The sequence below is a fragment of the Mesoplodon densirostris genome, chromosome 16 (genome assembly GCF_025265405.1).
Source record: "Mesoplodon densirostris isolate mMesDen1 chromosome 16, mMesDen1 primary haplotype, whole genome shotgun sequence".
NCBI lineage: Eukaryota > Metazoa > Chordata > Mammalia > Artiodactyla > Ziphiidae > Mesoplodon > Mesoplodon densirostris.
This window is the reverse complement of record NC_082676.1, coordinates 87,947,351-87,970,171: the sequence shown is the minus strand read 5'-3', so window position 1 is coordinate 87,970,171 and position 22,821 is coordinate 87,947,351. Positions and strand designations below refer to the sequence as shown.

At 61.8% G+C, this 22,821-nt stretch overlaps 2 protein-coding genes across 4 annotated transcripts in view; one reads left to right on the top strand and one right to left on the bottom strand.

The window, feature by feature from the left end:
* Positions 1-22,821, bottom strand: part of C16H7orf50 (chromosome 16 C7orf50 homolog) — a 98,695-nt gene that overhangs the window by 18,555 nt on the left and 57,319 nt on the right. The gene's annotated exons all lie outside the window — the stretch shown is intronic.
* Positions 20,295-21,743, top strand: GPR146 (G protein-coupled receptor 146). The gene has a single exon (XM_060078753.1). The coding sequence runs from the start codon at positions 20,295-20,297 to the stop codon at positions 21,288-21,290; it is 996 nt and encodes a 331-aa protein (XP_059934736.1). The 3' UTR covers positions 21,291-21,743.

The window sequence follows — 22,821 nt, the reverse complement described above, 5'->3', positions numbered from 1 at the left end:
CGGCCCTGCACGGGGGTTGGGGGGCAAGGACCACCCCTCCCCCCCAGGCCGAGTGGGCGGTGGCTGCTGCGAGGCCCAGGGTGGGGGAGGGGGAGGAGGCGGGACCTCCGGGCCAGGGGAAGGCCCCGCCCAGAGCTCCGGCCACTTCGCGGCCCACGGCTCGGCCGCCGAGTGGCAGACGCTGAGCGCCCGCCCAGGGGTCTGCCTGTGGCTCTCCTCACGGCGCGGGGGCCCGGGCTCCCTGGCAGGTCCCCACAGGGGAGGCAGGAAAACCACGCGGTGCAGTTAACACGGACGCGTCTGCCGACCACAGGCTCGGGCCCCGCCCCCCATCTCTACCCCCTGCAGCCGGATAACCTGGCCTGCTGTCTCCTCCCAGGGCGTCTGCGCATGCGCTTCCCCTGACGAGCGCGCTCACTTCCGAGCGCCTGTCAACGCTCAGCTTCGGGGAAGCCTTATCTGCCTCACCCGCTGAACACCCCCTAGAGCTCCACCCGCTAAACTGTGAGCTCCACCAGCTTAAGGCCGGGTCTGCCCAGCGCAGGCGCTGACGTCACCCAGCAAAAAGCAGGTGCTCAATAAAGGCTCACGGAGTAAATGAATGAAGGTGTCCTTCTCCTAAGACAATACTGCAAATCAATTTTTATAGTCCGAGGAAAACCCCACTCCCTGGCGTGAGGACACGCTGTCCCGGGGGTGCTGAGGCCTTGCGCTGGCTGGCGGGTGTGGGCTTCCCACTTTGGGTGTGGGTGTCCCAGCTTCCCAGCCCGATGAGGACCTCCCAAGGTCCCAGAGCCAAGACTGCATCTTTCTGTGCTTTTCCTCTTGGCCATTTCCCCAGCACCCAAGGCTGGTCCACACACAGAGGCTCACTCAGGAGTGCTGCTAGGGACAGGGACAAGGACAGGCACGAGGCGGGGGCGGGGGCCAGAGCTGGGTGGGGGAGGAGAGTGGAGGGCAGGGCAGGGACTCGCTAGCCCACCACCACGGTCACGCCCACCACCAGAGTCACACCTCTGTGACCCTGTTTAAGCCCCGGGACGCTGGCGTCAGCATTCTCACTTTACAGATAAGGAAACCGAGACTCAGAAATGCTAAGACAAATAGTTTCAAGATTCGAAGCCACGAACCAGTTTCGTGGAATGGACTCCACTTGGGGTCTTCCGAGTCACAGAGGATCTGCGTGCTGATTTCCCAGTGCATTTCCTATGTCAGCCCTGCAACCCAAGAACCCCCAATCTGGTTTCTTCACGGTACTGTTCTGGTGACTCTAATGAGCCACGTGGGAGACTGGACAAAGGAGAGAGCAAGAGGGGAAGAGTTGGCCTGGGGCAGGGTGAGGATGGGACACCGCACACGGGGACACGCAGCCCAGAGGGACCTTCGTGCCCACTCCTCGTCTCACGCTCCCAGCCGCCCTGTTACCTACACTGTGCAGACGAGGTAAAGGGTGTGAAATGGACCGGGTGTGCCCGCTCCCGATCCAGCTCCTTCCCAGGCCCTTCTCTGCCCAGGGACCCGCCTGCAGCATACACTCTGTCCCCGCAAGAAGCAGGTGGGGCTCACCCCCAGAAGGTGCTGCTGGGCTGTGCTACCCCCTGGTTGTCTGTCCCTGGCCTGTGTCAGAGAGCAGCAGGCACAGGGCCACTCAGTGCACCCTGGGGCTACCTGTAGGGACCCCAAGAGAAAAGGCGCTTGGTCCAGCCCCGAGGGCCTTTGTGGCCAGAGTCCAGCTGGTGGAGTGGGACGGTGTGGCCGAGAGGCCTGCCTGCTGTGTGACCCCGGCAGCAGCACTGGGTCTACCCCTGAGGGGCCACAGAGGCCCTAGAACCCCAGGCAACTTGGCCCAGCAGCTCCTGGTCAGGAAGAGTGGGTACATAACAGACCTGGATGCATTCCACATACATTTGTTAAGCAACATCTTCACATGAGATATTCTTCTAAGTGCTAAGCTTACTGTGGGGAACGCCTGCTACCACAAACCATGTTCCAGTGCCCCCAGAACTCATATATCATAATCCTACCGCCCACCCGCGACGGCACTAGGAGGTGGGGCCTTGGGAGGTAAGTAGATCCTGAGGACGGGGGCCTCGTGAAGGGGATCAGTGCCTTCGTAAGAGAGGGCACTGGCTGTCACTAAGGAGAGCTAGCTCCTCACGCCTCCACCATGTGAAGACACAGCAAGGAGAACGGGGTAGAGAACCCACCAGACACCAAAACAGCCAGTGCCTTGATCTTGGACTTCCAGCCTCCAGAACCGTGAGAAAGAAATGTGTTACTTATAAGCCACCCAGCCTATGGCATTCTGTGATAGCAGCCTGAACTAAGACCCCCCTGCCGTCGTTAGACTGCCCTGAAAGGCTATAATACTAAGGAGGAAAATTAGGGACAACAGACAGACAGTCGGTTGACTTACGTTTTGCAATTTAAAATGGCTGGAGGAGGACTGAGGTCAAGGAGACAGCGTCAGGACAGTGACACCTGAGACCCAGAGGTGAGGGCACAGCCGTGGATATTTGGGAGAGAGGTGGTCCAGGCAAAGGGAGCAGGCAGCTACATCCCGGGGAGGGGGCACAGAGGCCCACGTGAAGCAGCGGAGAAGCCAGGGTGGCTAGGGGTGTGGGGGGCAGGGTCGGACAACTCTGCCGAGCTGGTGTTCTAGAAAAGCATGAAATTGCCACCAAACCCTCCCCCGAGGCAGCAAGAATAAGCTCTCAAAACCAGCACCCCAAGATCATGGGGATCATTCTGAGTCATTCAGCAAAGAATAAATATGTCCGACGCAGACATTATTAGCCGGAACGTCTGGCTGATCAGCACGCCCAGTGTTCCCAGGCACACCACCGCCTGAGACCCAACCACTGGTGAAATCACAGGAAATGCTGCAGGGGGTTTGGAACACCCGCCTGGATGCCGACATCTGCTCGCAACCCCCAGAGCTCCTGCACAAACCCCTTCCCTCACACGTGGCCCCGCCAGCGGGTCAGGCCCTGCTTGGAAGCATTTGGCGGGTGGAAATCGTGAGGGTGCGTGTGAGTATGGGGGGAGCCCCAGCCCCAGGGGAGCAGGGTCCGCTGTCGGCCACAAGCAAGAGGAAGCAAAGTGCTGCTGAAGGCCTTGGTGCAGCCAGCCCGCCAACCCCTCCAGGGACGGCCATCGCAGGGCCTGGCTGTCACTAAACCGATCACAGGCCTGACTCCAGAACCTTATGTCCAAGCCCAGATGGTTTTGCTGGAATTCTATTAAACACTTAAAGAAGAATTAAGTGCTTGCTCTGTGAGGCCAGTGTTACCTTGCTACCAAAGCCAGACAAAAATAGTACCAAAGGAAAAAGAATGAAAGAAAAAGTAAAATATAGACCAAAATCTCTCATAAATATAAACGCAAAAATCCTACTCAGCAACATATAAAAAAAAATTACACACCATGACCAAGCAGAGTTTATTCCACAGATGCAAGGCTGGTTCAGTTTTCAAGAATCAATCTAATAAACCCATCATATCGACAGGTTAAAGAAGAAATATCACATGATCATATCAACTGATGCAGAAAAAGCGTGTGACAAAATTCAAAACTCATTCATGATATACATTCTCAGAAAACTAATAATAGAGGACAGCTTCCTCAACTTGGTACGTAACATGTAAAACTGCCCCCTCCCCGCACCAGCTTGGGAACAAGGTGAGGAGATCCGCCTTCACCACTGCTATTCAACACAGCACTAGATGTTCCAGCCAGGGCAAGAAAGCAAGAAAGTGCAATCGAAGGCACTCGGATTGGAAAGGAAGAAACACAACTGTCTATATTTACAGGCGGCATGACGGTCAACATAGAAGAGGTCAACATAGAAGAGCCCAAGGAACCGACACACTTTTCCCCTGTGTATGTCTTATTACTGCAGCACCGTTTGTTGAAAAGACTCTCCACTGAATTACTTTTACACCTCTGCCGAAAATCAAGTTGCGGATGTGGGACAGTTTCTGGGGTCTCTATTCAGATCTGTGTCTCTCCCTCCTTTAATACCACACTGTTTGTTTTTGTTTACCACTAATAAACAGAGATTTATTTGGAAATTTCTAAACCTGCCATAAGTGGCACTTGCCAAGCCCTAGGCCCACCCTCCTTACCAAGCTCCAAGGAGCAACAACAGTCCTTCCCACCTCTCCCCTTCACCTCCCCCTGCTTTCCACCAAGCACGCCCACCCACACCTCAGGCCACGCCAGAGAACTAGAGTGCAGTCTCCCTCTAGGAGGCATTACCCCTGGGCCCAAGAGCCTGGGTGGCAGCCCTCCGGCATCCCAGGAGATGATGGCGGCCAGAGGTGCTTGCATAGGGTTAGGAAAGAGAATAAGGAAGGAGGCACCTGAAAAACCCCAACTTACCCCTGAACAAAAAAAGTGGCTCCTGCATGGAAAACCCTGCTCCATGAAGAGTGCAAATGCCCAAAGGATGGAAAACCAGCAAGCAAGGCTGGGCTGGTAGGAATGGCACCACACTGCCATGTTAAATTTCAGTTTCAGCGTTCATGGCTAACGCACAGAAATACAGTTGACTTTTGTATGTTGATCTTGCGTCCTGAAATCTACTGCACATCTCAGTGATGGCCATCCATCCAAGGCAGAGGGAGCAAGGCCACGGGTGGGGAACCAGCCTGCACGAATGTCCAGCATCTAGCCTCGGCCCTGAGCGCACGCTCTTCTGTACAGGGGAGCCTGCCGGACCCACCCCCCGTCATTTCCACAGGTCACGTGGGGGAAAAACCCACACCCCCACCCACCCTCCTCTGAGTCCTCGGGCAGGATCCTGGCATGGGGCAGACTGCCTTCCCCACATGGCTCGGCCAGACCTGGGCCTGGGACCCTTCACTGTAGTGGGGATGGTGCCCTGGCTTCCAGGGCCACGCCTGAATGGCAGGTGGCCAGCAGACTCCGGGATGCCCCCAGCGCGGGCTGCTGAGAGGAAACCCCGGGCCATGCGCCCCTCCGGGGACCCCGCTCCTGGTCTCCAGGAAGCACTGTGTCACGTGCACTATTTTTTTTAATTAAGTAATTAATTAGTTTAACTAATTTATTTTTGGCTGTGTTGGGTCTTCATTGCTGCACGAAGGCTTTCTCTAGTTGCAGCAATCAGGGGCTACTCTTCGTTGCGGCGCGCGTGCTTCTCATTGTGGTGGCTTCTCTTGTTGCGGAGCACAGGCTCTAGGTGCGCGTGCTTCAGTCGTTGTGGCGCCCGGGCTTAGCTGCTCCGCGGCATGTGGGATCTTCCCGGACCAGGGCTCGAACCTGTGTCCCCTGCATTACCAGGCAGATTCTTAACCACTGCACCACCAGGGAAGCCCCACGTGCACTATTTTTAATGTCGATTAAAGGTTTGGGAAGAGAAAAAATAAACTCCCAGAATAAAAACTCTGGTTCTTTCCCCTCCTAACCCCAGCTTCGAGGCGCGTGCATGTGAGGTCCTAACCGGCAGCAGCAGCGGCACTCCATCTGGCAGCGATCGACGGGCTCCCTCGAGGGACAGGGCGTGACGGAGGCTCCCCACCAACCGTCAGCAAGACAGCGAGTCCGGCTTTGTGAACCCCCTCCTGCAGGAGGAGTGGAAGGGTGAGCGCATATGGGGCAGGACGCAGGTCCCAGCAGGCGGCCCCGGGACATACTCAGGCCCACCGCCCTCCCTCTTTTCTCCTCTTTCTGTTATTAAGGGAAGTGTGGTGACCCCCTGTGTCCAACGGTGTGGCCCATCTCCCCCTCCGCCCCTCACCCCCAGACATCTCATCATTTCTTCACGCACACCTGGAACACTTCAGTGTACGGCTCTGATGTGATCCGTGTGTTTTATACCACACACACACACATGCAGTACACACAAATAAAAGCACACATGACTACAGCGGAACAGCTTTTTCTAAGTAACGGAATATTGTCATTGATTGCGTCATTTGGAAGCCGGACCGTGAGCTCTTCTTGGCTGAAAGTGTGGCAGAAAAGTTTCATCAGCAGAGCTGCGTGACGTGCCAAGGTCTCCCCTGACTCTGGGGAGCGCTGACTTGACTCCTTGGGAAGGAGCCTCTGAGGCTGCACCGCGGAGGCCGGCCTCCCAAAGTCAGACGACGACTTGGCGTCTCATGGGCTCCCACCGTCAACTTCCTCCACATCCTCGGCTCTGAGGGAAGATCCAGCTTCGAGAAAACCACGGAGCAGACGTGGCCCTGTAGCCACGCTGGCTCTTCCCCTCCAGAACCGCTCAGACGGCCATGGGGAAACCCGCACTATCCAAGCGGGGGAGCACCCTGGGGCCCATGGGCAGGGCTGCACAGAGGCTGAGGCGCTGCACCCACCACAGAGGACGGACTGATCCCCGCTCCTCAGAACAGGGAGCACGAGGGGCCACCAAAGCCCACCGACCTGGTACTGACCTGGGCTCCAGCCCATTAGCGTGGCAGGACCCTGTGTAGGTCGGTCCCTCTCGGGGCCTTGGTCTCCCCACCTGCAAAGCGGAGCTGCCGAAGTGTCCCCGGGAGCTGGGAGGCGCTCTGATGAGGCTGCCGGGCCGCACGGAGCCCCAGCTGTCTGCTCTGGTCAGGGGTCTGTTATCCCCTGGAGCCCGGCCTCTCTAAACCGGGCCTGGTGGCCACTGGGAATCCGTAAAGACTGTGGCACAAGGCCAGCGATCGGGGCCCCTTCCCAGGTCCCGCGGGCACCGTGGGCACTGTGGGCGACCTCGCCCACGACTACCCGCTCGCCCTGCACCCTCGTGCGGTGCGGAGAATAAGCAGGCTCAGCGCCTGTTTCTCTTGGACACAAGAGCCGAACAGCCGGGGCCGCGACGAACCTCAGTTAAGCACATCGCGGGTTAACCTACAATCCCCGCGACGATCCGCGCTGCTGCTGCTGGGTGAGGGGCGCCCAGGCACGGAGCCCCCACGTGCCCTGCTCCCCTGCGTGCGCGTGCCCCGTATTGGGGGTGGGGGTGTGCCCTCGTCTCCCCACCCGCGGCTGGAGCGGCCGTGCGAGAGCCGGGGCGGCCGGGCTAGCGAGGGCTGTGGAGCAGCGGCAGCGCGAGGCAGTGCGGCGCCGGAACCGGAGTGCGCAGCGGGGCCCTCCGTGCGGCGCGTCCGTAGGGCGGCGTCCGCCACAGCCGCCGGCTCGGACACGGAGGAGACAGCCAGGATCGTGGCCCACCACCGTGGGCCGGGGGTCCTCCACACATGGAGGCCAGGATGAGAAGACGGCCACGGGACAGGGGAGGGCAGGCCGCTGTCGGGCGAGCGTCGGGACACCTGAGAGCCTGAGGGGCCTCCCCACCCCGCCGGCCGGCTGCTGTCAGGCGGCCGCCCAGGGGATCTCGGGAGGGGCCACATTTTCCAGACCTAAGAAGCACCACGAAGGCCGTGCCAGGGCTGCTAGGCGTGCGGGGCACTCATCGGCCTCAGGCTAGACAGAGAACCGGGAGCAGGCCTCCGAGCGTGGCTGAGGCCGTGGTTTGGGCCTCGGTGGCCCTCCTCCAGGCTGGCCCGGCTGCACCTCTGCCGACTGCCGGCGTCCCTGGTGCTCCCCGTCGGGGACCAGAGCCCCGGCTCACGGCCTGTCTCGTGCCGGCCTGGGGCTCCTGAAGGGCGGGCCCCGTCAGCGTGCTGACCTCTCAGAACCACTGGTCTCCCCCAGGCCAGGAAAGGCGCAGCTCGGGGAGGGCTGACACCGAGTGCCGCTCCACTGCCCTCCTGGAGTCTGGGTGGCCCCCGCGCCAGGCCCTGCACGCCGAGGGCAGGGACCCTGTCACACACCCACCCCGGGCGCTTCTCACGTTAATAATGGGGAGGATGTGCTTCCACGGAGGACAGAAGAGGTGCCAGCAGAGGCCGCGGAGGGTGGGGTTTAGAAGGGGGGAGGGGCAGTGAGGCAACTGCGCTGACAAGGGTGACGACCCAGGATGACCACACAGAAACCACGGGCCCAGCTGTCAACTGATGTCCAACCCCGGCCCCTCCAGGGTGGGACTCGGGTTCTCACCAGGCCCTCACGCTTCCTTCTCAAAGTCAACTACCGGGGCCTGAGCAACACGACTTATAGAAACAGAGCCACAGAGACATCAAAACACATAACCTCACTACAAGCCACACTCGCAAGAACAAGGGAACTTTAAATGTTCCTTGCCCTTGACCCACGTTTCACATAGAATCACATTTCCTCGTAGGTGTGAAACTCCTAAAGGTGCATCTCCTAAAGGTGCAGAACTCCTACAAAGACCCACCTGCCTTGTCGGCGAGGGCAGCCGTCACCCTCCCCGCCCCCGAGGGAAGGACCAAGTGCAGCCCCCGCAGCAGGTGACCCTCGAGTCCCTGACCAGCAGTCCAGAGCCCCCGGCATGAGATGGACTGCTGCTTGAGGACAACCAGGAAGACTGGCCGAGTCTCAAGACTGGTGAGCAGTCTACATCCACGGAGGGTTGTGCCCATGACCCCAGCAGAGCGCCGGCCGGAGCCTCCGCTGCACAGAGTGTGGCGCGCAGTTAGGGCACCAGCCTTGTGAACACAGCGTGTGCAGCTACAAAGGTAGAGGCCTGGGGCCCGGGAGCACTTGCCTGCTCCTTGGGGGCCTTCACCAGAAAGAGCAGGGGAGGCCGACTCCTCGCGGTTTTCAAAAGTCAACACCAGACGATGCAGTTGGAAACCCAGGAACCAGGACCAGCTTCCCACACCTCCCTCCCCCAGGACGGTACAGCTGTCCCTGAAGACACCTGGGTCTTGCACAGGAGTTGGCCTGAACTCTGGGAGCAGCAGGCCACAGAGCTGGGGCCCCGCGGAGCGTGTTTACATTCCCCAGCTAGAGAACGCTGATCTGGGCTCAGCTGGAGGGTGGGTCCACTTTGAAGATCCCCCGACACACACAGACTCTGCCATTCTCCCTGGCTGGGGCCTGCTTGGTGGAGGAAGCCTTTCTCTGCAGATAAGGCAATGGGGCAACCCAAGGCTAACGGGCTGGGACGGGGCTGAACGCCTGCTTTTCCCAGTTACAATCAGCAGCTCACCAGGCGTGGGCACCCCGTGGGCAGACCTTGCTGAGCCTGGCATTCCAGGGACTCTGACCAGGAATTCTGGGGTCCTAGGCCTTTCAAAAAAGTAGACAACAACACGTCTTAGGCAGATCGCTAGGACGACCCAAAGTCCCAAGCCCTGATCTAGAAAGCAGAGACCACCTGAGTGCAAATTCTGGCTCCACTCTGCTGCATGACCCCGGGCACGCTGCTGAAGTTTTTTGAGCCTCAGTACAATTTAAAATGAGCAGGGCGCCGTACTCCATTGATGGTAAGACATATTTCCTCACTTTGACGACTCTAAGAGCAGCACGCTTCTTACAACAGACAGCGTCCGACTGTTTTCTTGTAGCGGTCCATAACGTTTTGGCGTGCGCAGCGCTGACGGAGTCTCCGACTTGATGAAACATGGAGCATATACCTTGAAAGGCTGCTCTGAGGGCCCAGAACAGCAGCTGGCACACAGCCCATCCTCCTTCGCTGCTGGATGTCAGTGCCAGCTGATGGGACTAGCCTTCCCACGGCTGGATGCCTGCCTGCTGCCCCAAAGACCTGGTGTTGGGAGGACGAGGAAGTTACGGTAATGACAACAGGGCCAAGGGGAGGGTGGGGGCCCCAGGGGTCTGTACATGATCTTGACAGAGAGCGAGAGGCAGTCTGGTCCCCCAGCTGACCCCCAACTTTCCTCTCCGATCCCTTGGTCAGGAAGCTGTCCTGTCAAGCAGGATGGCCCAAGGTGGAGCCCCGAGCCCAGCCGGCAGGACCATGACACCCAGGGCCAGCCTTGGTTACTATTACTATACTGTTCCGTCAACCCCTGGTCACACAGCACACGTGGATTTTCAGAAATGTTCTTAGCTCTGGAGCCAGATCGCGTTGCCAGGAGCACTATTACAGCACAAGCCTTAGAGCAGAGAAAACGACCTTGTTCTGTAACTTTCCCAACACCCAATTAGAACAGCAGCTACGAAATTAATGAGGCTGCAAACAGTGCACTGTCTCTTTAAATGGTTTTCCTGCGGCCAGTTGTTTACAAAGACATTCCTCAGGCCAGGAAGTAGGGGGTGAACCTGGAGCCGGCAAGCACTCTTGGCGAAGAGGAGCAGGTGCGCCTGGCAGGCCCCGATTACAACCTCCGAGGGCGGGGTGTCTGTCCCCTGCGGATTAGAGCGCGTTCTGACTCAGCAATCTGGCCCGCCCAAGACCTCGGCCGGCCACCGGCGCGCCCCCGGGGGCGGGGCGGACTCCGGGGCGGGGCGGGAGCGGCGCGGTCACGTGTGTACACAGGCCCGCGCGGCGTGCGCGCCGTCAGCCCCGCCGCCTCTCTCGGAGCCCCGAGCTGCCCCCCTCGCGGCGACTGCGCGGTCCGCGGCCCAGCGAGCCGGTGAGTGGGCGCCGAAGGCGGGGTGGGGGCGGATGGGCGCACTCGGGGTCTCGGCCCGCGCGGCAGCAGCACGGGACGCAGCGGCCCGGGGCCGGTGCTCCGCTCTGAGCTCTGACTTTCGGGTCCCCTCGGCCCCGCCCGGGCGCTGTCCCCCGGCGGGTGGGAGCGCTGTCCCCGCCCGTGGCTGCCCTCCAGCCGTGTGGAGCCCAGCCGGCCGGGGCCGCTGCCCTGCGGTCATTCACCTGTCCAGGGCAGCTGGGAGCTGCTGGCCGCGTAGGAGGCGCAGCAGCACCGCCGGCTCCTCACATGTCCTGCCGGGGACTGACCGCCTGCTCCTGGGTCACCGTGGTTGTAACTTTCGTCCCCTTTTATGATTACGAAATCTTAGGAACTTCTGGAACAACGTCTAAATGGAAATATCAAGTGTCGTTAATGGTCTAGGGACACTTGATAAAAAGATAAAAACCCCTGGGCATGAGGCTCCTTCAAAACTTGAGAAGAAGGCAGTGCCCCAGCCTCTGAGCGCCCATCTACCCAGGACCAGAAACCCAACACCAAGTTAATGACATGAACACGGTAGCCGGGTTCATGGTCTCAGTGGGGCCCTGGTCTCAGTGTCGCAGTCTGTCCGGGCTTTGGGGAGACAGAGGGTGAGTCTGGACCTGACCGACTGTTCCCCCAGTGCTGGATGTGCACTCACTTGGCAGCTCCAGGCCACCTGCCGACAACCAGCTCCGTGCCTCTGCGAGCAGCAGGCCCCCTCCTCCCCGCTCTCTGTCCGCAGCATCTAGCGGGGCTGGCCTTCAGTCACCCAGGGGCGAGCAGCCTGCTTTCCAGGCCTCTGCGGACACGAGTGTGAACACGATGACTCTGACTGTGCCCCAGGCTGCTCGCGCACAGTGGGGACCAGACACAGCGTCTCAACTGGCTCCTCACCAGGGCGCCACTGAGGGGGAAAAGAGACCCTATTGATAATTATGCTGAGGGGACGGCCACACACTCCATGACCCGCTGCAGGGTCCAGCTCCCCACACCGGAACCTCTAGTATCTTCCTAAATGAAGAAGTACTAAGATAAAAGGCTTTGAAAAACCATAGCTTCCATCTGGTGAGCGCGTACTGTGCCGAGTCATGGAGAGGAAGCTGGGGGGGCCCTGCCCTTGACCACTGCTGTCCTGCCTCCCTGGGGGGTATGGAAACACCCTGAGGAGAGACCAGCACAGCATTAGTTCTGCACTGACTGGGGGTCCCTGGAACTCAGAAGCCCCTGGCAGGCGGGTGACGGGAGAAGGGCACATATATCCACTGGATGTGGGTGTGTGGGGTTTTAGGTTAGAACGGAGAACTGCTTATACCTATTATATAACGAAAAAGTGACATGCTTGCAAAGATCCCTTCCAGGAAGTAGGCGTGCATGATTGCAGGTGGGAAGAGGGACCGGCCGCTTGACAGGGCGGGGAGGGGAAGGTGCTCCTTGGGGTAGCTGCATCCATCCTCCAGGCCCTAGGATGTCATCTGGACCCTGAAAATACAACCTGCCGCCCGGCCTTTCACGCCCTAGCTGCACACCAGGGCTGTGTCTGGGGTGAGGGCTGCTGTGCTCTGCCCAGGACAGACCCAGGCTGCTCCCTCCTTCAGCAGAGCGTCCAGCTACCTCCCCTTGCTCGCCGCCGGCTCCTCAGTGCTCTACGGCTAAAGCCTCTTGCACGACTGGGCCACACCAAGCTGCGTCTGTCCACGGGGCCTCACAGGCCCGGGACCCCAAAATACCAGCCAGGCATCAAACAGCAGAGGGGACTCAGTCTAGGGAGTAAAAGTGAACTTTACAATTTGAGAAGCTAAAACATGATGCTGCCAAGGGGCCGAGTTCGGCCCCCAAGACCTGCCAACAGAGCACCCTTTGAGTAGCGGAGGGACAGGGTGACACGGGCCACCTGTCCCGTGCGTCCCCCCACCCCGGTCCCCTTCCTCCCACACACGCGGTGGGAGGGCGGAGCGCACCTAGGAGTTTCCCAGTTTTAATGAGAACCAAGGAAACAACTGTTGCCATTACACCAAGTGTAATGGGCAAAAATAACTGCCAGCGCTCCTCCCTTGGAAAGAACCACGGGCAGCGATAAGATCTGTGGCTCCGAGCACCCCCCAAGTAAGAGCACACCAGGGAAAGGCAGGGCAGGGTGGGGGAGCCCAACAGGGTGCCAGTCTGCCCGAGCCTGAGTGGAGGCCCGGTCTGTTCTCAGTGTGGCCGTTGAATTTCTGAGCAAGTCTTCCTGGTTCTGTTTTCCCCTGGTTGAGATTACCTGGAAGGAGCGTTAGCCTCAAACCAAGGTAGTCAGGGGACAACAAAAAGGAAAGGAACTAGCGCTCCACAAACAAAAGAACACGTGTCCCGGGCCTCCCTGGTGGCGCAAGTGGTTGAGAGTCCGCCTGCCGATGCAGGGGATGCGGGTTCATGCCCCGGTCTGGGAGGATCCCATATGCCGCGGAGCGGCTGGGCCCGTGGGCCATGGCCGCTGGGCCTGCGCGTCCGGAGCCTGTGCTCCGCAACGGGGGAGGCCACAACAGTGAGAGGCCCGCATACCGCAAAAGAAAAAAAAAAAAGAACACGTGTCCCATACTCTTCCAGGGTGAGAAGCCTGGGGCCCCAGGCGGGCGGCCCGGGCCGTCGGTCCCCGTTCCTGCAGCCCTTCCTGAGCGGCGGACGTGCCCGTTCTCTCCCACGGAGAACCAGAGGCAGCTCAGTTTATGCCTGAGGCAGGCTACCTGGTTCACACTCACCACTCTTTGGTTCAGAACCTTAAAAAGCAACAGGCTACAAAAATCAGGACACCCCATCTACATAATGGACCGTTTCTTATCACAGCCAGGAAGGCGCAGCGTCTGTGACAGGAATCAGTAGCATAAGCTCTCTACACTGAAGACCTATGAAAACATCAGCCTTTCCGGAGCGTCTGGCTCCTACCAGCTGCATGTTAATTGTAGCTAGAGCCTCTGTCCACTATTACAAAAGGAAATAAACATTCAGGAGTCATTTTCAAAGCATTTTGATGGCTCCAGAGCATTCAGCTGAAGTCCAGGTATTATGGTGCGCTGCGGGTCTCCAGGACATCAGCCAGGCCGAGCTGCACTGCCCAGGCGCTTTGGGGAAAAGCCTGTGACACCGTCTCAGGCCTCCTCTTCCCCGGACACAGCCAGCCAGGCTGCAGGGCACCAATCAAGGAACGCTCCCCCTTCAGGGAGCTCTGGGCAGGTGGGAACAGACGGGTGCAGTGGGACGAGCTCGGCGACCTCGGACAGGAGTCAGCTGGTTCTTCGCTTCTGCGGGCTGTGGGCGTGCACACGCTCACACTCGTGCGTGCGCACACGCTCACGCAGGACCCCCTGCCCACCACAGCCGCCCGCTCCCTGCCCGGCTGCTGCTCTGACGTGCTCCTGGCATCCTCCAATTTCCACAGAGATCACCATGCACTGTAGCCCTGAATTTGAGCAAGGTTTTTAATTACCTGTGGACATTCACTTTTGAAGGGTTGGTTTATACCGTTCTGGGCTCTTTTAAAAAAAAAAAAAATCAAGGAAGAAAGACGCTGACACCTGGCCTCAAAACACTTCCAGCAGCTAGCCCAACTGACATGCAGTCCTTGCCAGCAGAGAATGAAAGAAGGGACGGGGAGCATCTGTAAGCAGGGGCGCCACTGGGGAGGAGACCGGCCCCACGGGGCTGGGACCCCAGCTCAGCGAGCGCAGCCCCAGAGACTCGCTGCCTGTGTTGTTCCCGAGGCCCTAGTGGGGTCCCGGGGACTCTGAGCTGTGATGTGGGGGCTGATGGGGCCCGCAGCCCCTCCCCGCGAGAACTCGCACTTGGCCTGTGCCCGCGCTCAAGCCCTCTGTCCCCTCTCCGCCCGCTTCCTCTCCCCACGTGTCCGTTGGCAGAGTCTGAGTGAGAGTTCACGCAGCAGCTTCCTCTGCAGTGACGGGCCGTGGAGGAGGGTGAGGAGCCGCAGCCCACCGCCCACGCCGGGGACTGGCCAGGCTCACCCGCCAACCACACGCACTCCACCCTCGCGATGACCTCCTGACCAGGGACCACAGCCAGGCAGCTGTGAGCAGGGTGCCCGGGGAGCCCGGTCTCGGCCCCTCGTCCCAGTTCACAGGCCACTGCTTGGTTCCCTTCGCAGCCCTCGGGCAAGAGCTCTCAGCAGACAGCGTGGGTCCCTCCCGAGGGAAGGACTGAGTCAGGCCAGGGGGTGCGTCCGAGCTGCCTTCTCTAAGTATAAAAGCAGGGCCCTTGGTGCAGCAGGGCTTGGACCTGCGCCCTGTGGCCCCGAGGTCCCCAGGTGGGCACCGCTTCACACCCGGCCCCGGCTGCTCCACCCCATTGACCAGGCCTGTGGCCAGTCCCCCGCCAGGGCCCCCCGGTCACCGCTCGCCTCACTGTGCTGCCCCCCCGCTGCCCTGGACACCGCGGCCCCTCCTGGGCTTCAGGGCTTCCTGGGCTGCTGAGCAGAGGCGTGGCCGTCAGCTCACCTTTCCTGAGGCCCAGCCACGCCCACCCAGAGCGGGCCTCCACACCAAGCCCGTGTCCCGCAAGACTCTCTCGGCCCACATGTGACTCCAGTCAGCACGGCCCGGCACCCACCCAGGCCACAGGGCCATCCGACAGGGCCTCCTGGGTGCCAGAGAGAGTGGCAGACATCCTGGAAGTGCCTGCTCAGGGCCCAGAGCAGAACGGGGACCATCTTCTCCGGAATTCAAGGCAGCAGGCGAGCTGCCCTGGGGCGCTCGGGCCAGCGCCGCACGCTCTGCACTCACGTCAGCGTCCACCTTGGAGCCAGGCGGCCATGGGTGTTCCTCTCGTGGTGTCTCCGCCCCTCCCCACCCGAGCCTGGAGCAGACAGCTCCTCGATGCCACGCGGCCAGCCGACAGCCCCGCCAAAGAGCCTCCCGCCCGAGGGGCACACAGCGTGACCACGGGGTGGCTGAGCCTTCCCAGGGCTGGAAGTTGGCGAGTCTGGGAGAACGTCTTCTTGAAAGATAATTATTGAAACCCAGAGAGGGTCTTGGAAGAAAACTATCAGTGCTTCTATGCGCGGCAACATCCGTGATGAATGACAGTCACTCCAGTTGAGGGTCAAGGAAGAGAGGGGACTCTAGAGACGGACGAGTCCTCAGAAACGGGTGCGGTGGGACAGAACCCCGAAACGGCTCCGTGCCCTGGGCCTCCCGTGGAGACAAAACCACTACTTCCACGTCCAGCAGCCCCGAGCAGGGCTCGCCCCGCCTGCCCCCTTGGAGGTGGTCGCCCTATCACCATGCTCTTCTGATGGGCTAGCTTGAGGTCAGTGGCAGTGCCGCTGCCCAAGTACCACAGGTGGACGCCAGCTTGTCTGACCATGAATCTCTGGCCTTGGGGCCTCAGCCTGGTTCCCTCCAGAGGGCAAGGCCAATGGGGTCCGAGAGGGGACCCTCTGTGCTGCAGAAGTGGTGACCTCGGCTTTGTTCCCTTAAAGGCTTCCCTCAGCCCCCGGTGCCCCACATGCAGCAGGTGGGCAGGGAGGCCTGAGAGCTTCCCCATCACACAAAGCAGCAGCCCCAGCAGGCCAAGCACAGGCCAGCTCGTTGATCGGGCCCAACACTGCCCAACTTCTTGGTCCTCTCAGATTCTCTGAAAGAAGCATGATTTTTGAGCTCCAGCCTCTCCCAAGGCTACCCTCTTGTGCCACACATGCAGCCAAGCCTGCAGAGAAAGACCCTGAGCAGGTGTTTCAGTGTCAGGGGCAACGTTCTGAGCCAGCTGAGCCCCCCGCCCCGGCCCACAGAGATGACCTCCACCCTGGAGTCTCAGGCCGGCGGTGCCCTCCCGCGGGCGAGGTACTCTCTGCTCTGCCAGGCTGGCCGCCCTCCTCTCTCCTCTCCACTGCTGGCCCCAAGCCTGGAACCACCCTGGCCCAAAGCTAAAGACCTCTCCATCCCCTCGAACAAGACTGGCCAGACGCCTGCTGCGTAGCAGCCACGCCGGGACCAGGCAGGGGAGCGGACGCTGTGAAGGCCGCCGTGCTTGCAGGGCCAAGGCTGCTGCTTCAGGAGCATAATCATAAACAAGACAGACAAAACCCTCAGACGGCGGGGTTGCTAGTCACCTTTAGATCAATAATTAATCCCCTTATAGGAGAAACAGGATAAAGCTGTAACTGGACCACCGAGGACAGCCCGAGGCACATACCAGTGCCGGCCTGCGGAGCTGCTTCCAGCTTCTCTGCTGGGCCAGGACACTGGTGCCGACCAGCCCGCTCCCCCGGCCCAGGCCCACATGCCGGCCGAGCAGATGATCAGGGCTCGGCGGTCCTGCCGCTGGCATCGCTGTGATCCCCGAGGCAACACGCCTGCAGGCGTCAGGCACGCCCCTGCTCCGTGGACCGAGGCTGGTTGCAGCCCTGGCTTGGCACGCCTGCCGCAGAAGAGAGGCGACCGCAGGCCGGGATCCGAGAGCAACTGCAACTGGGTCGTCTCTGGGCGGACACGCACACACCTGTATGTTCCCTGGGCCCAGCGGAGGGAAGTCAGGCAGGGTCCCTGGAAGGAGGCCAGGACCCCGACCAGGCAGAAGAGAGAGGTTCAGGCATGGAACCGGGACCCAGCCGGGCTGGCGGGAGTGGGAGTCCACGGAGGGCCCCTGGGTGCAGTCCCGTGGGAGGACAGGAGGTCGGGGCCACTCCTGGTGTCTCGTCTGATGAAGGGGCCGTGGACGAGACCTGGTGCGGGTGCTGCAACTGGGTGCTGGTGCCGGAGGAGGCGTGGGGGAGGTTTGGAGAGCGGAGATGCAGCGAAAGTATGAGAAGAAGGCGGCCACCCCGGCCAGCGAGTCTGGAGGCAGGCCTGAGGAGGCGAGGCGGGAGAGCAGCCGGACAGGACAGAGCCGGGAGGACGGGACAGAGCCCGGTGGAGCAGCAGCAGGGGAGCCGGCAGGTGGGGAGCCGGCGGTGGGGAGGGGAGGGGAGGGGAGGGGGGAGGGCGTGAGGGCATAGAAGAGGGCAGGCCCGGGAGCCTCGAGGGGCCCAGCGGGCAGCAGTGTGGGCAGCTCTGACCAGGAGGTGTCAGGTAGGCCCCAAGGACAGGGTGACAGGACCAGCCTGTTCCTAAGGCCAGCCTGGATGAGAGGTCACTGGGGTCCTTGCTCGTCCTGACCCTTGGAGCTGAGAGGGCTGCAGCAGGTGATGGGGCCATCAGAAGTTGGATTATCACTCCTGCCACTTGGGGAGAATGTGGCAGCTTTCAGAATGAAAACCGCCAAACGCTCCACATTGGGCGCCACCAAGGACGGCCCACCCAGGCACCGGGGAGAAGGAGCCCAGCCGCTCAGGGCCTACCTGGCCTCTTCTCTCCTGCCTCCGGGAGGGACGGGGCCGCAGAGAGGGCCCTTCCTGGAATCCTGGTCTCTGCGCTGGCAGCCGTTCCAGTTCCTCTTTCTCGGGAAGGAAGTGAACAGAGCTGGTAACTGGAAAGACAGCCCAGCCCAGCCCAGCCCGAGCCTGTGTGGAGGGTGGGAGCCAACCATTGTTCTCAGGCCCCCTCCTCACATGGCCTGGGGGGGTGGGGAGGAGAGTCTTGTTCCCAGATTCCTGCACTTGCAAAACCAGAGCACAAAGGGAAGTGGGGGGACTGCAGGCGGCTGGCGGGGGAGGGCGGGGGGCGGGGGCGGGTAGGGCCAGTCTGCGGCCAGGAGGGCAGGGCATCCTGCAGGAGCAGTACCGGGACCTGGACAGGGCAGGATGGCCGCCCCCACCAGCGTCCTCGGGATACCCGGCTGGGCTTCGAGCGGGTCTGACCGGCTGCTCTGCCGCCCGGGCGGGCAGTCACTTCCCGACACGACCGCTGCTCTCACGCCAGACTCACTGCCGCTCGGCAGGTCTGGGGGTCTCACGGTGCCACCTGCCGAGCGTCCCCAAGTGAGATCCCCCAGCTCCCCTGCAAGCCCACAGGCACCGCCCACGCAGTCCTGAGCCAGGCGCCCCCCCCCCCCCGGCCTGCGAGTGTCCCGGTGACACGTCCCCCTGCTGCCAGCAGCGTCACCCGTTTGCTTCCTTCCCTTCTTCCCACCCTGCGCGCCCAGAGGTGAGGATGGGCCTCCCCACTGCAGAAAACGCCAGGCACCTTCCTCTGTGCATGAGGCGGCCCCCCCAACAGGTGTCCCTGCCCTGGGCCCTCTGAATGACACCTGGAGAGCAGGGGCCTCCAGGAAGAACGTAGGGACAAAAAGCAAAGATGGACTGAAAGCAAGTGAAAACTGGTACTTTCAGCTCGTGATCTGCATCTGAAATCAGAAGTGTCCCCACGGGTGACAACCAAGAGGACGCACGCAGAGCTGCTTCTAGCCCATGGGGCAGAGTTTCTAAGATGTGTGTTTGTGAACTGCCGGAAGGTTCTTAATCTAAAACCCGGCACTGACTCTTGAGACACTCGGAGCCCCTCTCGGGCCGAGTGAGCCGGCCGTACGACCACGTGAGTCTGAGAAGGAAATTCTCAGTACGTTTACTCCGTGTGACCACCTCCCAAGAACTGAGCCAGTTTTCAGCCAGGGCAGGGCCCCTGGCAGCAGCCCTGCCCCTCCTCCGACAGCGCTCCCCCTGCCCTCCTTGCTGGTGGCCCACGAGCCCGCAGGGCCCCCCTTCTGTTCTCGGTTTCCGAGAACCTCTGCTCAGTTGACTTCCCCTGGCTGAGTCCGCTCTCCACGTGGATGGGGACCCCCAGGAGGGGCGGGGGCACCAGGGGACCCGCCGTGGGGCCATGGGGGGAGCCAGAGGGCAGGGCCGCCCATCCCACACGCTGGTCCTTCCAGACACAACCCTCGTGCCTCAAACTGGCTGGAAACAGAGAGGGAAGAGCCGCTGCACTCGCCCCGGGAGGAGGGGTGTCACGAGAACCCGCAGATGGACGCCTACGCGCGCGGAGGTGCGGCCAAGACACCAGGAGACGTGGGGCCCGGAGTGCGGCAGGGCAGGCCTGGTGGGAGAGTGGGAGTGCGTGGACGGCAGGAGGGTAGGGACTGAGGCCCGGGGGGCCGCTGGACGCCCTGCGAGCCGTGTGAGGCCGGAGTGGAGGGGGACCGGGCCGCAGGCTGGTCACAGCACGCACAGGCCGCTCTGGTGGACCGGCCCCCAGCCACTTTCCAGGCCGTGGCTCAGCAGGCAGGAGCCTGCAGGCATTTGGGACGGAGATGGGAGGGAGGGACCAGCACTGAGTCAGCAAGAAGAGGACGGAGAGGGCTCCGAGGACCCCACGAGGGCGTCACCTGCCTGGAGCTCCTGCCGGCTCGCCTGACCCCAGGGCTCTGGAGGCAGGACCCGTGTCCCTGCAGCGGCCGTGCCCCTCCCAGATGTGACGGAGCCGGCAGGCGGGCAGCAGCTCGGGACGTGCGTCGCCCCGACCCGGCACGCCTCGACCCAGACGCAGGATGGAGGGGAGGGTGGAGCAGGGGGATCGCAGGGTTCTGCGACTGATGCGGGAAACCAGGGATGCGCCGGCAGGGCTGCAGCTCCCACTGCGGGGGCTGCCGGGGCCGTGGGAGGCCAGGCCTCGAGTCCACCCCCTCCTCTACAGGCTTTTGTCACCGTGGCCCACCCAGTCACCACCCGGTCACCACCCATCACCAAACGGTGACAGCAGACACGTTACGGCTCCAAGAGCTGCACGCTTCCCTGGCAAACAGGGCCAGGGGGGCTCCCGGCCGGGAGGGTCCTCACAGCTTCCAGCCATGCCAGCTTGGGATCACAGAAAACACGCACCAGCACGGTTTCTGGCCGTCCCAGCTGGCTCAGGGGCAGGGAGGGGCCCAGGTCTGGTCGAGGGCAGGACTCACGCGCTGCTCTCCCCACAGCCCGCCATGTGGAGCTGCCCACTCAACGGCACGGGCGGCGAGGACCAGCTCCCCTGCCAGCACGTCCAGCGGGCCCTGTCCGCCCTCTCGCTGCTCTACCTGCTTGTCGGCGTCCCCCTCGGCCTGGGCTACAACGCCCTGCTGCTGCTGGTCAACCTGCACGACCCGGGCGGTATGACCATGCCCGACGTCTACTTCGCCAATATGGCCGCGGCCGGCCTGGTCCTCAGCGCCCTGGCGCCCGCGCACCTGCTGGGCCCCGGCGCTGCCGGCTGGGCCGTGTGGGACGTGGGCAGCGAGGTCCACGTCACGCTGCTGGTGCTGTTCAACGTGGCGGCGCTGGTGACCCTGTACTCCACGGCGCTGCTGGCCCTCGACTGCTACATCGAGCGGGCGCTGCCGCGCACCTACATGTCGAGCGTCTACAACACCAGGCACGTGTGCGGCTTCGTGTGGGGCGGCGCCCTGCTCACCGGCTTCTCCTCGCTGCTCTTCTACATCTGCAGCCACGTGGCCGCCAGGCTGGCCGAGTGCTCCCGGGTGCGGGACACGGAGGCGGCCGACGCCATCATGCTGCTCAGCGGGTACCTGGTGCCCGGCCTGGCCGCGCTGTACGCGCTCGTGCTCCTCACGCGGATCCGGAAGGAGGCCACGCCGCTCGACCGGGACGTGGGCCAGCCGGACCCCGCGGCGCACAGGCTGCTGGTGGCCACCGTGTGCGCGCAGTTCGGGCTCTGGACTCCCCACTACCTGACGCTCCTGGGGCGCACGGTGCTGGCTGCGCGGGGGAGGCCGGTGGACGGGCACCACCTGGGGACGCTGCTCCTTGCCAAGGACCTGTCCAGGTTCCTGGCCTTCGCCAGCAGCACTGTGGTGCCGCTTCTTTACCGCCACATCGACAGAAACTTCCCCGGCAAACTCCGGCGGCTGATGAAGAAGCTGCAACGTGGGCACCAGAGCTGCTCCTTGGACGAAGCGGGGGCACAACCGGCGATGGCGTAGACGCTGCTCCACGGGCCTCGGCCAACCGAGGGGCAGACGGCGCGTGGCAGAAGGCACAGCCCGCAGTGACCGGGTCCCCCGCGCCCGATGCTTGCTCCCTCCCGGGTCTGGCATCCAGGAGACTTGCTGACCCTGCATCGCCCGCTCCCTCCCTCCCTCTCCCCAGGAGACCAGGCAGAACCAGGCGAGTCCCCTTGGAGCTTCCCGTGTCCTCCCACAAGAAGCCACCCTCAGGCCAAGGCCATGATGTCCGAGCAGCAGGTGCCAGGTGTGAGGATGAGCTGTGCCATCGGGGCACCTTGCTGCCCGCGACCGGGTGTGTGCTTGTCTCCTACGGGTGCCTTTCAGGTCCACGCCTGCAGCAGCCTGCTTCCCTCAGCCTCGTGTCTGGCTTTCAGATGAGTGATGCAGATCTAACGCCACTATTTATACTTTGTTAAAATACTCCATCCCCCTTCCCCCTTGTTTTGTTGTTTATGAAGAGACGTTTGGTAGGAAAGTCAAAGGTATTAAAATGAAGGAGACACACGGAAGCGCACTTGGGGGATGGGTGGGTGGTGGGCTCGCAGGGCCGGGGCTGCTGGCGACTTGCGTCCACATGGACGTGGTGGGAGAAGAGTCCAGACAGGGCCTCTCCTGCCCCCAGGTGTGCCCCCGGGTCACGTCTGCTGTCGCTGGGCCAGCGTGGGTCTGTCCTAAACAAGTTCCCAAAGTGTGCACAAAATTAAATAAACCGAAGGAAGAAAAGTGCCGTTAGGATTTCTAACCTAACCCGAAAGCCGATGGGACTGCCGACGGGAAAGAGGGATTTGGACGGGCCGGCGTCACCGGGGCCACAAGGGTGCTGCCTGCTCCCGGGACAGACAGACAGACGGTGCAGACCAGACGACCTGCCCAGACGGGGCGGGGCGCGGAGGAGCCTCCCTTCCCCCACCCCAAGTCTTCACGAAGAAATTACCGCCCCACAACCCTCTGACCCTCAGTTCTGAAGCCCCCAAACTCCCTAGAAACAAAGATTCGTTTTTCAAGTTTGCAGCAAAGGTACGAGGGTACCTTTCTGAGGAAAGATGAATGTGATGGTGGGCGCTGCCCCAGACCCTGGGTTTCTGCCACATAAATACACGCATGTTCACTTCTGACCACCCAGCTGCCCCGAGGAGGAGGCTGGCTCTTTTCTGTGGCATCTACCGGGGAACTTGCCCCATTTGGTCCCAGTCTCTTGGGAAATTGAGCCCTGAGTGAGTTGCACTGCTTTTCTACGTGCAGACTGTTTCCCCTCCAGGCTGAAGAGCCTGTGCAGAATCACAGACACACACTGGGTGCCGGGGATGGTCCCTGCCCCGCCCCGCCCGATGTGGCCCTGGGGACGGTTCTGGGCAGTAAACCTCGGGGATGGGGCGGGACGGACTGAAGAGGTGTCTGGGCGTCTCCCTCGGTGATAACAGCACAGCCGCCTCCAGGGCCCCAGGCCGTGGTGGGATTTGCCTTCAAATTCCCCAGCCCCTCGGCTCCTCCAGCAGCTGCCCCAGCC